We start from the raw sequence: 13,567 nt of genomic DNA, 5'->3' as shown, positions 1-13,567 counted from the left end.
ACCGCGGGAATTAGAAGAGCTGTGGTCGTTTATCGATAAAAATTTGAAACGTGGCTTCATCCAGCCCGCTAGACCCCAGGTGGCGGCCCCAGTACTGTTCCGTGAAAAGAAAGATGGCTCCTTTCGCTTATGTGTTGATTACAGAAACCTGAACGCCATTTCAGTGGAAAATGTGTACCCCCTCCCCCTGGTGAAGGACATACTGGCCCACCTGGCCAAGGGGAAGATTTTTACGAAACTCGACTTGAGAGAAGCATACTACCGGGTTCGAATTGAGGAAGGGGACGAATGGAAAACCGCTTGTAACTGCCCGATAGGTTGTTTCCAGTTCCGTGTGCTCCCATTTGGCCTACAGGGGGCCCCAGCAGTATTCATGCAGATGATTAATCAGGTTTTACATGAACATTTATACAAGGGGGTTTTGGTCTACCTTGATGATATCCTTATCTACACAGAGACTTGGGATGAACATGTGAAACTGGTGCAGTCAGTCTTAAAGAAACTCCGAGCCGCTAAGTTTTATGCTAAATTGTCCAAATGTGAGTTCCATCAGGAGAAAATTGACTATTTGGGGTATCGCATCTCACATGAGGGCATAGAAATGGATCCAGGGAAGGTGCGTGCCGTGTTGGAATGCCCCCCCCCCCCACGCACCAGAAAACAACTTCAGTTTCTTGGGATTCGCCAATTTTTACCAACAATTTATCCCGGCTTTTGCAAAGATAGCACTGCCTATCACAAACCTACTAAAAACCAAAGGGGAGGCGAAACCAAAGCCTAGTAAGCCACTGGAGTGGTCCATGGAATGTCAAGCGGCCTTTGAAAAGCTGAAACGACTGTTTGCTGCTGAACCAGTGCTAAAGCACTCGGACATGGACGCTCCTTTCGTAATCCAGGCCAATGTGAGTGATGTGGCAGTGGGAGCTGTATTGCTGCAAATCAATGAGAAGGGGATTTTACAACCCTGTGCATATACCTCCCATAAATTATCTGAAACCGAAAGAAGGTGGGCAGTGTGGGAAAAAGAAGCTTTTGCAGTTCGTTGGGCCCTACTCACTTGGAGACATTTCTTGGAAGGAGCAAAACACCCGTTTGAGGTGTGGACTGACCATAAGAATTTGGAGGCCTTAAAAACGCCTCGGAAGCTGTCCCCCAAACAAGTTTGCTGGGCTCAGTACTTTAAACGGTTTAATTTTTCATTGAAGTACATTCCAGGGGGGAGGAACTTCATGGCAGATGCTCTATCTAGACTACCTCAATATAATAGTGCTCGCCAGGAAGTAGTACGGCCGATTGTCCCAGTCGAACAGTTGGCAGCTCCAGTAGTTACTAGAGCCCAAAAGAAGAAGGAAGTGGATCTATCGAATGATTTGACTGAGCAATTAAAGGATGCTCGAATAACTGTACAGTTAGAGATGGACTGGCCTGGGTGGGAGCCAAGTTGTATGTGCCAGAGAAACTGAGGAGCCAAATCTTACAACAAGCTCATGATTCTAAAGCGGCTGGTCACTTTGGATTCGTGAAAACCTTACACCTCGTTAAGCGGCAATTCTGGTGGCCTACTTTGAAGAAGGACATTGAAACTTATGTGGCTAGCTGTTCTATTTGTGCATCAGCCAAGAGACCTCCTGGTAAGCCAGCAGGGTTGTTACAAAATGTGGCTAGACCAACGGCTCCGTAGAAGGAAATTTCTATGGACATTATAGTGGAATTACCCGAAAGCAGGGGAAACACAGTTATTTGGGTGGTAACTGATTTGTTTTCCAAGCAAGTACATTTCATACCTTGTTCGAAGATTCCATCTGCAAAAACGTTGGCTAAACTGTTTATATTGCATATCTGTAGATTACATGGGGTTCCTGAATGCATAATCTCAGACAGGGGTGTCCAGTTTACCTCGAACTTTTGGAGGGAGTTCCTGAAGTTTTTGGGCTCTGCCCAGGGATTAAGCTCCACCCACCATCCCCAAACCAATGGGGCCTGTGAGAGAACTAATGCGGTATTGGAGCAGTACCTTAGATGTTACATAAATTATCAGCAAGATAATTGGACTGACCTATTACCATTTGCTGAAGTGGCATATAACAATTCTATCCATAGTAGTACTGAATTTACCCCCTTCAAGGTGGCATCGGGACAAGACTTTGTACCTGAACTCCCTTGTGAGAGGCCTAGTATTCAGTCATTAGATGAATGGATAACACAACTCCAGCTTAATTGGCCAGTCGCTCGTAAAGCATTGGATGATGCACATCGGGCTCATAAGAAATTTGCAGGCAAAAAGAGGACTCCACAAAACCCATGTCAAGTGGGCGATAAAGTCTTTTTGTCCACCAGATATCTACAAACCACTCAAAAGTCAAAGACACTTGGTCCTAAGTATGTTGGTCCTTTCTCGACTGAACGAACTGTAAACCCTGTGACAGTCCAATTGAAATTACCTAAAAGCCTTCGATGAATTCACCCGGTTTTCCACGTTAGTTTGTTAAAACCTGAACATACTTCCGATCTGAGACCGATCCAGACCGACCTTCCTGTACCATTGCTTATTGACGGCGAACAACATTTTGAAGTTAAAGAAATTCTAGACTCTCGACGACGGAGGGGTCAGCTCCAATATTTGGTTGCTTGGAAGCATTTTCCTTCGTCCCAGGCTGAGTGGGTCAATGAAAAAGATCTAAGAGCCCCTAGGCTTGTCAGAGCATTTCATTCTAATTATCCTGATAAACCCTAGATACGTGTCTCTTTTATGTTAACTGGTTATTAAGTCGTGCCTTTTATATTTCCCTCTTTTGTAGGACTAACGTCTTTTTTCTAGGAGGGCCGAATGTCAGCCTTCAAGATCTTCTTCCTTTCCTTTGCTTCTTTCTGGCTGTCATGAGTAACGGGGGGCAGAAGGGGGAAATGTATGGGACGTGAGCTGAAAGTATTACTAACTAATATTGTATAAACTGGGGAGGGTTTCTAATTCCTGCTTAGCTTTCTCTTCTCTGCGCAACTGCAAACCTTTATCTGAGTAAGCCAAGGTCAACTAAGGTCAAGGTCACGTTCACAACTTTTAATTGGAAGAACCGTTTGAACTATTGGGGGTGGGAACATTTCACTCCCTGGATATATGTGATGTACGTGCCTATTTCCCCAGATTCAGAATTTTCTTGTTGCTACCACTTAACTTCCAGTAAAAGATATCTTTTCTCTAATTACAAGAGTCTAAGTATTTCTTTCTTGGATTTTGAACGGAGCACCAGCTGACAGATACCATGTCAACACACAGAACAGATAGGTCTACAACCATTCATTGGATATGGCCAGTAGCATGTTTAAACACTAAGGATAATTTCTAAAAGCATAATTTATTCTGAATTATAACATTACACAGGCACATACACTTACCTGTATGATTTGAAAACTGGACAGAATTCACAGTATCTATTTCAAAGCCCAACACCTATAATAAAAGAAAAAAATGTTTATGGAGATTTTTTTTTTCATTTTTCAAGGGTAATAAGAAATTGTTATGACTTAGTATTCGATACAAGTTGACAGTAGATATGAATAAGCAAAACTAAAGAGGAAAATGTTTTTAATAAGAAAAATACACAGGGACACATCAACAAATTAATCAAAAAAGACACCAGGCTTCCCAATATAACAAAAATAGTACAAATATGTGCAGAAATAAGTTTAACCCTAACAATACTGCAGCTAAAATAAGAATAAGAATGGAAAAATCAGTAATCAGGATTCAGACAGCTGGAAAAAAAATCTTATATGCCACCAATCAGTATACAAAAGCATAAAATTTTATAAAAGAAATAGCATTGTTTTTTTAAAAAAAACATCTTCCATTTTATATACATACAGTGTGTCAGTTGGTTACATATCTTTTGTGCTATCCTTTTGTAGTCATTTACTCACAATTTATATCAGTTTTCACATTGTCGAACTAACATATGTTTATATATTTATCAGTTATTAATCATCCATGACTAAACTATTTATTCCATCATTTTATACGAAATGTTCCAAGTTTTATCTTAAAATTTGTGTTATACTTTCAACCAGTGGTTATATATATCTATATTATGTTTTATATCAGTCTATTAAATTTCTATCACAAAATTATCTAGTCTATTATATTACCATGCCTTTTTATCCAACCATTGATAAAATAAATCCATATCATATAAAATTGCTTGTCTTCTTGTTCTCTAATTTCAAATGTCAGTTTACTCATTTCAGCACAGACCATAATTTTTTTTGATAACGTCCTCCTGCATAGGTATTTTGTCATTTTTCCAGTTCTTCGCAAATATAATTCTAGCCGCTGTTAAAACATTTATATTTCAGTTCTTTATTGTATATGTCCGGTATGACTCCCAATAAAAAGATCTCTGGTTTAAAGTCTATATGTTCCACAACAGCAATGTATACACGTGTGCATAGTGCATAATGAAGGAGTAAACATTGTTGCGCAGAAATCTAGTTGTGAAGAGCAAAATTAAAGTACATGTGGACACAAACATAAACCAGCTGCTTCTTTTTCTAGGCTTTGTGGCTGCTCTCCAGAGCTGTTCCATGATCTCAGGAGAAGACATGTTTGGTTTATGCTGTTCTATAAGCCTCTGTGTACTGTAACTCACATTTTGCTCTTTGAATCCTGATCTCTACAGAGTCCTAGTAAATATCAGTTCTGCTTTACAAACAGCACTTGAATGTTGGTTAAATATATGTTGATGTTTCAGACTTGGAACATTTTAATCCACTGCTAGAGAAAGATGAAAAATGACAGAAAAATCTGTTACTGAAAAATGACAGAAAAACCTGACATTTAATATATTTGATCTCCAATCCTTATGGGCTGGAATAAAATAATCCTAGGGAAAAAGGTACTATATACAGCATCATGAATCTTAAGGAGACATAATAATGCTGCAGAAATAACTGTATAATTTATTTTCGGGCAATTTGCTCGAATTTGCAATGACTCTTTTGCTAGGCACATTGTGTTCCAGAGGCATTTATTGTTCCCTTAGCATGACAAGCCAGGGTAACCCTTTCCCCACTTTATGTCAGTGATTGCTACTATTCCAAAAATGAAGCCTTTGCACACATTTGCAAAATCACAGTCAACTCTGAAATCTGCTTCACTGTTTGGGGAAGACCACAGTTCAAAGGACCAATCTACACAGTATCTGCCTCTTTTGGGGACTGGGGATTTAAAAAAAAAAAAATCTTTAGCAGCTTTAAGCCTTGTCTGTCATAACAACTTTGGACTAATCCTCTTCTGAGTAGGAAGAAGAGCAGGAGCTGGCCAAAGGATTTGGAGAATCTGATAAAGTAATGCCATGCTTAGCATGGAAATCTTTATAGAACAATCCTATAGCATCATTATACACTGCTCAAAAAAATAAAGGGAACGCAAAAATAAGACATCCTAGATCTGAATGAATGAAATATTCTTATTAAATGCTTTGTTCATTACATAGTTGAATGTGCTGACAACAAAATCACACAAAAATTATCAATGGAAATCAAATTTAGCAACCCATGGAGGTCTGGATTTGGAGTTACACTCAAAATTAAAGTGGAAAAAAACACCACAGGCTCATCCAACTTTGATGTAATCTCCTTAAAACAAGTCAAAATGAGGCTCAGTAGTGTGTGTGGCCTCCATGTGCCTGTATGACCTCCCTACAATGCCTGGGCATGCTCCTGATGAGGTGGCGAATGGTCTCCTGAGGGATCTCCTCCCACACCTGGACTAAAGCATCCTCCGACTCCTGGACAGTCTGTGGTGCAACGTGACTTTGGTGGATGGAGCGAGACATGATGTCCCAGATGTGCTCAATTGGATTCAGGTCTGGGGAACAGGTGGGCCAGTCCATAGCATCAATGCCTTCATCTTGCAGGAACTGCTGACACACTCCAGCCACGTGAGGTCTAGCATTGTCGTGCATTAGGAGGAACCCAGGGCCAACCGCACCAGCATATGCTTTCACAAGGGGTCTGAGGATCTCATCTTGGTACCTAATGGCAGTCAGGCTACCTCTGGCGAGCACATGGAGGGCTGTGTGGCCCCCTAAAGAAATGCCACGCCACACCATTACTGACCCACTGCCAAACCGGTCATACTGGAGGATGTTGCAGGCAGCAGAACGTTCTCCACGGCGTCTCCAGACCCTGTCACGTCTGTCACATGTGCTCAGTGTGAACCTGCTTTCATCTGTGAAGAGCACAGGGCGCCAATGGTGAATTTGCCAATCTTGGTGTTCTCTGGCAAATGCCAAACATCCTGCACGGTGTTGGGCTGTAAGCACACCCCACACCTGTGGACGTCGGGTGCTCATACCACCCTCACGGAGTCTGTTTCTGACCATTTGAGCAACCACATGCACATTTGTGGCCCACTGGAGGTCATTTTGCAGGGCTTTGACAGTGCTCCTCCTGTCCCTCCTTGCACAAAGGTGGAGGTACCAATCCTGATGCTGGGTTGTTGCCCTCCTACGGCCTCCTCCACATCTCCTGATGTACTGGCCTGTCTCCTGGTTGCGCCTTTATGCTCTGGACACTACGCTGACAGAAACAGCAAACCTTCTTGCCACAGCTCGCATTGATGTGCCATCCTGGATGAGCTGCACTATCTGAGCCACTTGTGTGGGTTGTAGACTCCGTCTCATGCTACCACTAGAGTGAAAGCACCACCAGCATTCCAAAGTGACCAAACCATCACCAGAAAGCATAGGAACTGAGAAGTGGTCTGTGGTCACCACCTGCAGAACCACTCCTTTATTGGGGATGTCTTGCTAACTGCCTATGCTTTCCACCTGTTGTCTATTCCATTTGCACAACAGTATGTGAAATTGATTGTCAATCAGTGTTGCTACCTAAGTGGACAGTTTGATTTCACAGAAGTGTGATTGACTTGGAGTTACATTGTGTTGTTTAAGTGTTCCCTTCATTTTTTTGAGCAGTGTATATTTCAATATATAATGACTTGACTTTGGGTTTCTAAGCCTTAATTGATTCGTGGAATGATTATTTCAGTTTGGTGGCACCATCATACCCAACTCTCTGAATGTTATCAATATTGAATTCTTTGTTTTACCTTTTACTGGGAACTGATCTGTTTGAAACTAAGGACAGGATTGGTATAAACTGTATCACAACCATATACCCTGCTCCTAATAGCTCTCATCAATGTAACTATATGACTATGGGTCACAAGATAGCAAAAATAGCCAAGAGAATGTAATTAGTTCCATAAAGATGCAGAATCTATGATTCCAAAACCTGGGCAATAGTATTTTTCCATCTTGAGATACTACCCTTAATCTATATTATATATATATATAAAAGCCAAGTACCACTCACTCATCACGAAATTCCCAGAACTGTAAAGCCTACAAGCTTGAAATTTGGTATATATGTTCCTCTTGGCTTCTAGGTGTTCATTAAGAAAAGATTTTTCAAAATGACCATCAGATCATTACTACTTCTTAATACAGTAATTAACATGCTCTGATGCTAAGGAGTTCTACTCCCCTCCCCACCTGAGTTGTGGAACAGCTGTAGGTATCATTCTTCACCATCTCCATTATCCTGTAGCTGTAAAAGTCAGCAACAGACACGGTCTTCTTGAGAGGACCCTTGGTCTTTGCGTCGCACTGAGGTATATTGATGTAATAGCCATCTTCTCCATGGCAGAACTTCAGAGATTACTGGAGAGCTCAGGAACTGTCTGGGGTTCCTTACAGAAGTAAACGTCAGTACCTCACCATAATGTCTATGCCTTCCACCTATGGAACTGCTTCCGGACTCAAGGTAGCAGGAGCAATATTCCCTTATGTGTTTCAATCACTGACCACCACTGAGCCAACGGATTGTGAACCAGATTTCTCCTACATAGCCCAATCACATAGTGTTGTCGCGAAGCGCAGTTATCCAGCTAGTATTTATAAAAAGCTGCTAAAGCCCTTTTGCTCTTTATTACCAAAGAAGCAGTTAATGTCTCTGATTTACCATTTAGGTTTGACAAGCACACTGATTATTAAACCCTGGCAGGGTGGTAGTGATGTTGATAACTGGAAAGCAGGGTCAAGATTAGAATTCAATACAACCTTGAAAAAAGGGGGCTCTCCTGAAATTTGAAATATCCAGTCTTATGTTTTCCCTACACTTTCACATGGCAAGGAATATATGCTACTTTAATTGATGTGGCAGTTATCACTATCCCTATTTGATCTATAGATTCTACATGAAGCTGCTACTAAACAGCATATGAAAACTTCAAAACCATCAATTATAGTGGTTGGATTTGGTCTTCTCCCTCTTCAAGAAGACCTCTCTGGATACAGTAGTATTAGACAACTTTCATCTTGTCTCCATATTTCCCTTTTTTGTGAGAGTTGTTGAGAAGAAGATGGTTGAGTTTCAGCTTCAGAAGCCTCCCGAGAAAGCTAATTATCTGGGCATTTTTCATTTGGGTTTCAAACCAGAATATAGTACTAACATGACATTGATCATGCTTGTGGATGATCTCGGGTAGGACTAGTGTACAGGATGCATGGACTATGGACTGTCTCAACAACTTTCAGTACCACTAAGATTTAGAAGTGGGGGACACAGTGTTTTTCTTCCTCCAAGGCTGGTTACAGTCACTGTTGAAGGGGCAGAGGTCTGGTCTAAGCCTTTGCAATATAGGAGCATCCAGGGGTTCACCCTCTCCCTTAGCATCTGCAATAGGGATTGGCAACCTTTTTCTTCAGAAGGACCAGAATACATGCCACCATGCAAGGAATTGTGGGACAGAGTAGTGGGCAGGACTGGGGGAAAGGTGAAGGGCTCAAAAAGTAGCAGCCGAGATGGGGTAAAAAGGAAAATAGATTGACTTGTGTATAAGAATATTGAGTCCAGAGCTATGGAATGTAAATGGATAGATTAAAGAATAGAATAGACTTGGAAAATGAGATAGAACAATATAAAGCAAAAGTAAGATTTCCTGGAAATAAGAAACCTAAGGCAATTTGCTGAGGTTGAAAAGCACTGGTTTATACTATATACAAGGTCATGCTATCTACTGCTTCTCACAAAAACTTTTTCACACTTAGTTCTGGCTTATCTTTCCTTATGGTTTAGAAAAATCAGTTCCCTTCTCAAGGGAAGAAAATGTGATTAAAAGGTATTTCTTGTAGTTTGTTTTTGTTAATCTGCTGTAAATGGAGCCAGTTGAAGGTTTAGTCTGAATTCTTCAACTCTCTTTATCTTGTTCTTTCCTTTGCTCCCATTTTCTGGTCAGCTAGTAATAACAGCATATCAGGGTTCTCCAAGGAAAAATGAAATAAAGATAAATGTTTGTATTCTATATATATATATATCATATCTCAGTCTACCTTACACACCTGGAATTTTTTAATGGCTTCACATCCAAATATTAACTAGGACCATTCCTGCAGATCTTCTAAGCCCAACAACATTGGCCAGGTGTTGCCAATTGTTGATACTAAGATAATTTCATCAGAACTGTAAATCACTCTGACCCAAATGCATCTTGATAAATTTTCCATTTTTTTTAATAGAATTGTAAATGGATAGGAGTCTGAACTATGGCTTATATAAAATTGGAGCCTTCGTTTGGCTTTCTATTTAGCTAAATTCTTTTAGCTTGCACTAACATGAAGCAGTTTAAATCTATTGATGTACAACTGATAAACAATCTTTATCATAGCTCTTAAAAGTTACAATTATGCCTACTAGTTTCTAATGATTAATTAAAGCAATATATGATGCAAATACATGTTTCTTCCTTAAAATAAAAATTGCATTTGCTATTATGGAAATACACTATATTATCTTTCTGGACATATTGTACCCCGTCTGGACTTTGGGCTTCTCCAGTACTTGGATCTGGTGACTGAAGAAATACAACTGGTATAAAATTAACACATTTACCTGAAAAAAGATGATCCTAGAAGGAGAGTAAATTAAAAAATGCATATATACATACCAAAAACAAATGTTCAAATTGTCCTTCTAGTCAACCTAAACTATAAATTCCAGCAGAAATTAATCTTGCAGATCTTTCTTTCTCTCCCTATAACTGTGAATGTGATACTTGTGTATTTACCTGCCAGAAGTCATGTTATAGGACAAGGTCAGAACAGGAAAAAAAAATTGTGACATTCCATAAAAACAATATTAAATGCCAGTAAATCAGTTTAAAAGCAAAAAAATTTAAAAGTCTTAAATTATTTTCTAAGAAAATACCAAGAAAATATAGATTAATCTCAATTCCAAAGGCCACAGTGTGTTGTGCAATTTGGTGAGAACGAATGCCCCTCCCTCCTGGATTAACAAGTAAGTGTCAATTAACATCAAGAGGACCTTACAGTATGTAAAACTTGACAGGCTTGAAATGAAATTGGTTGTTCCTTCAGCTGTTTATAGTTTTAAAATTAAAGCTAGCCATTTGAACTTGGAAAAAGCTAGTAGCAGAATTCTTTTGTATAGGAGTAATAGTCATGATATACATATTTCTTGCAGCAATGCTCTTCAGATCTCTTATGCCATTTCTGCCAGAGTTCCTCTAATAAATAAGAAAAACTCCAGGATCCATGCAACTAAGGACTCAGTGAAACTGTGCATCAGATTTTCAGAATTAAGTTTGACCGCAAGTTATATAAGCCCCAATTAAAATAAGTAAACATAGAAAAAATAGTCAAAGTAAAAGCAGTGGTTGGAAAAATAAATTGTAACTTCATCAACACATGCTGTGGAGAGAAAATTTGGAAATTTTGAGAGATTTAGAGACTTTTTAAAGAAAATCTTACCCTCATGAAAACAAGATCAAGTCAAACCCTCACATACATGTTAAATCAACTCATCTCAGATGAAACTACTTTAAAAGTCCAAATAATTTATCTAAAAACCAGAATGTAATGACCAGCACAAGTCAGCGTGTCCTAGGGTGGTGGTATACACTGATATCTCTTATTTAATACAGCACATCAAACTGATATTATGAGGTTTAGCAGTATTTGAAAGAATACCAAAAGACACCAAAACCCATTAAGATTTAGAGATATATTGCCTGGTAATAATGCAGTATGGTGGATAATCAATTATCTAACAGATAAGGAACAAAGAATAATAATGTATTCTACTAGGAGCGCATATTTTGGCAGCTAATAGTGGAAACAATGCCATTTCATGTACATGTAGTCCTCAACTTATGACCAGTCGGGCCCAGAACTTCTTTCCCTAAATAAGACACTTATTAAATGAATTTTGTCCCATTTGATGACCTTTCTTGTCACATTTGTTAAGTGAATCACTGTAGTTGTTAAGTTAGTGTGTTAAGTGAATATGGCTTCCCACTTGACTTTGCTTGTCAGAAGGTTACAAAAGGTGATCACATGACCCCAGAACATTGCAACCATCATAAGTATGAGTCAGTTTCAAAGCATCTGAATTTTAATCACATGTCCATGGGGATGCTGCAAGTCATAAGTCACTTTTTTCAATACCACTGTAACTTTGAACAGTCACTAAACAAATGTTTTTAAGTTGAGGACTACCTGTATTCTGTCATGACCTTGAAGATGATAAAGCAGTAAAACAAATTTAAATCTCATCAGAGAATTTAATTGTCAAACCCCAGTTTCCCCTTGGGGTTGCCTTATGGGGGGGGAGGGAAGCTCCTGGTGTTGTGGGGGGGCTGTGAAGCCGGCACTACAGCAGCGTGCAAAGAACTGTAGGTGGACTTGCAGTGGGGAGGCGGGGCAGTGCAAAGCAACTAGAACGGCCGACGATGCAAGCTGGCCGGCATCGCAGAGCGACCAGGCAGGGTTCCAACCAGCCATGCTGACACACAGCTGCCTTCCGGGTGCGGCCTGTGTCAATGGAGGGTGTGGCCCACATACACAACTGTGCTGGCAGGCAGGTGGTCCCAGCGCTGACTTTACTTCCTGTTTGCATCTGTTTCTAGCCATTACAGTTTGGAACTCATTTGCATGCCTGAGTCCGGCTTAATAAACCCAGTTATCACCTGCCCAAGTGGAATTGTTACTGCTGGATTAGGTCCAGAGCTCGGACTGTTTGAGATTAATTTTATATATCATTTGTTTACAGACCAGAAATGTGAAAGCATTCTTAGTAGTTCAATATTGGGCGGAGGGGAAGTGTTTTTACTATAGTATCTTGCATGGCTGCTTATAGGAAAGTTGGAAAAATCCTACTAAATCCTGGGGGTATGTTCCAACTCTCACATTTTGAATTGAGAACACTATTCTCAACACAACCAATGTTTCCCCTAGGGAAACCAGAAATGTGTTACTATTGGCATCTGATAAAACAAATGTGTCACACTTAGACCACAAATTTGGGCTATTTTTAAAAGTTATGTAATTACTGTCTTCAGTGCAACATGTTATTTGTTTATATATGATTGTGGAACAATAAATCGTTAGCTAGGCATAATGACACTAACTCCAGCATCCTAAGAGTATAAAATAGCTTTTCTCAATCTGTACTATGAAGAATTACAAAGCTACTTTCAGAAGTTATTTTTGCTGTATCACTGCAGTTTGTATCTTTTTCTATGCCTGCCCAATCATCACCTGCAAAAGAGATTCAGAGGTGAAAGAGCCATTTACCTACTTAAAAATGATGTGCCTTTTGGATAAATCTGAGATCAATCCCTCAGGCTCAGCCTAATCTATTTCCCAGGGTTGTTGCTGTAGGGATAAAACAAAGAAGATGCTCCTATGGGGCATTTTGATTAGATATTTAGTAGCAGCATGCAACACATTTGTGATTCAATATGTCATCAAACACTCCACTTTTGAAACAGTCTACTTTTCAGCAGAGTCCAGCTGTTTCAAGTCTGAAAAACTTTCAAGAAATACTCAAGATAGCCCATTTCATATTCTAAACAACTGTTTAAATTTTCAACATGTGAAAAAATGAAAGCATTAAAAGCTTGCCTTTTAACAGTAGTTCTTCATTAAAACATAGAAAGCCAATAGTTATATTGAATATGCTTTCACTGTCAGCCTGAGGCAATAAATTAAGATTTCAGCTATTTTTAAAAATATTTTCTCTCCTGTACTAAGATACTCTATTGCCATCATTTGGATTAAATTAGCTGCATTTAGTTGCATCCTCTTTGTTATAACTCAAAAGGCTGTTGATGAACTTTTCACATGAAACTGTTTCATTTTTAGTCATTCTTCATATGTGTACTACTTATTTCTGCTGAAATAATTTATGCAGAAAGATTAAAATTAGTACAAATGATGCAATATTTTGTAATTATAAATTGATACAGGGAACATTTAATGAGACTCAAAATGTAGTTAATGAGAGGCTAGTGCATCCACAATTGAGGCTAGTGGATGCCTAGTTGTGGTTTTAGATGGAGCTAGTCCTCATGTGTGCCAAGTGAAAAAAGGAAGATTCCATTAGAGAAAATAATATAAGCTTAAATAAGATAATTTTTGTATTACATTAGAGCAAAAATTTGATAAGGGAACAACATCAACACGGCCATGGCAATGGTAAAATAGGA

General features: G+C 39.4%; 1 protein-coding gene across 4 annotated transcripts in view; it reads right to left on the bottom strand.

Annotated features, from left to right (window-relative positions):
• Nucleotides 1-13,567, bottom strand: part of PDXK (pyridoxal kinase) — a 92,069-nt gene that overhangs the window by 57,370 nt on the left and 21,132 nt on the right. For all 4 annotated transcript variants that reach the window (XM_026713677.2, XM_087937676.1, XM_087937678.1 and 1 more), the window contains exon 2: nucleotides 3,394-3,448. In XM_026713677.2, the coding sequence (XP_026569462.1) occupies nucleotides 3,394-3,448 (55 nt within the window). The remainder of the gene's footprint in view (nucleotides 1-3,393; nucleotides 3,449-13,567) is intronic.

This window comes from Pseudonaja textilis, chromosome 7 (genome assembly GCF_049901715.1).
Source record: "Pseudonaja textilis isolate UNSWEBS1 chromosome 7, rPseTex1.2, whole genome shotgun sequence".
In the NCBI taxonomy this organism is placed as follows: Eukaryota; Metazoa; Chordata; class Lepidosauria; order Squamata; family Elapidae; genus Pseudonaja; species Pseudonaja textilis.
The sequence above is the reverse complement of the archived record's forward strand: the minus strand, read 5'-3'. Positions and strand labels throughout refer to the sequence as shown.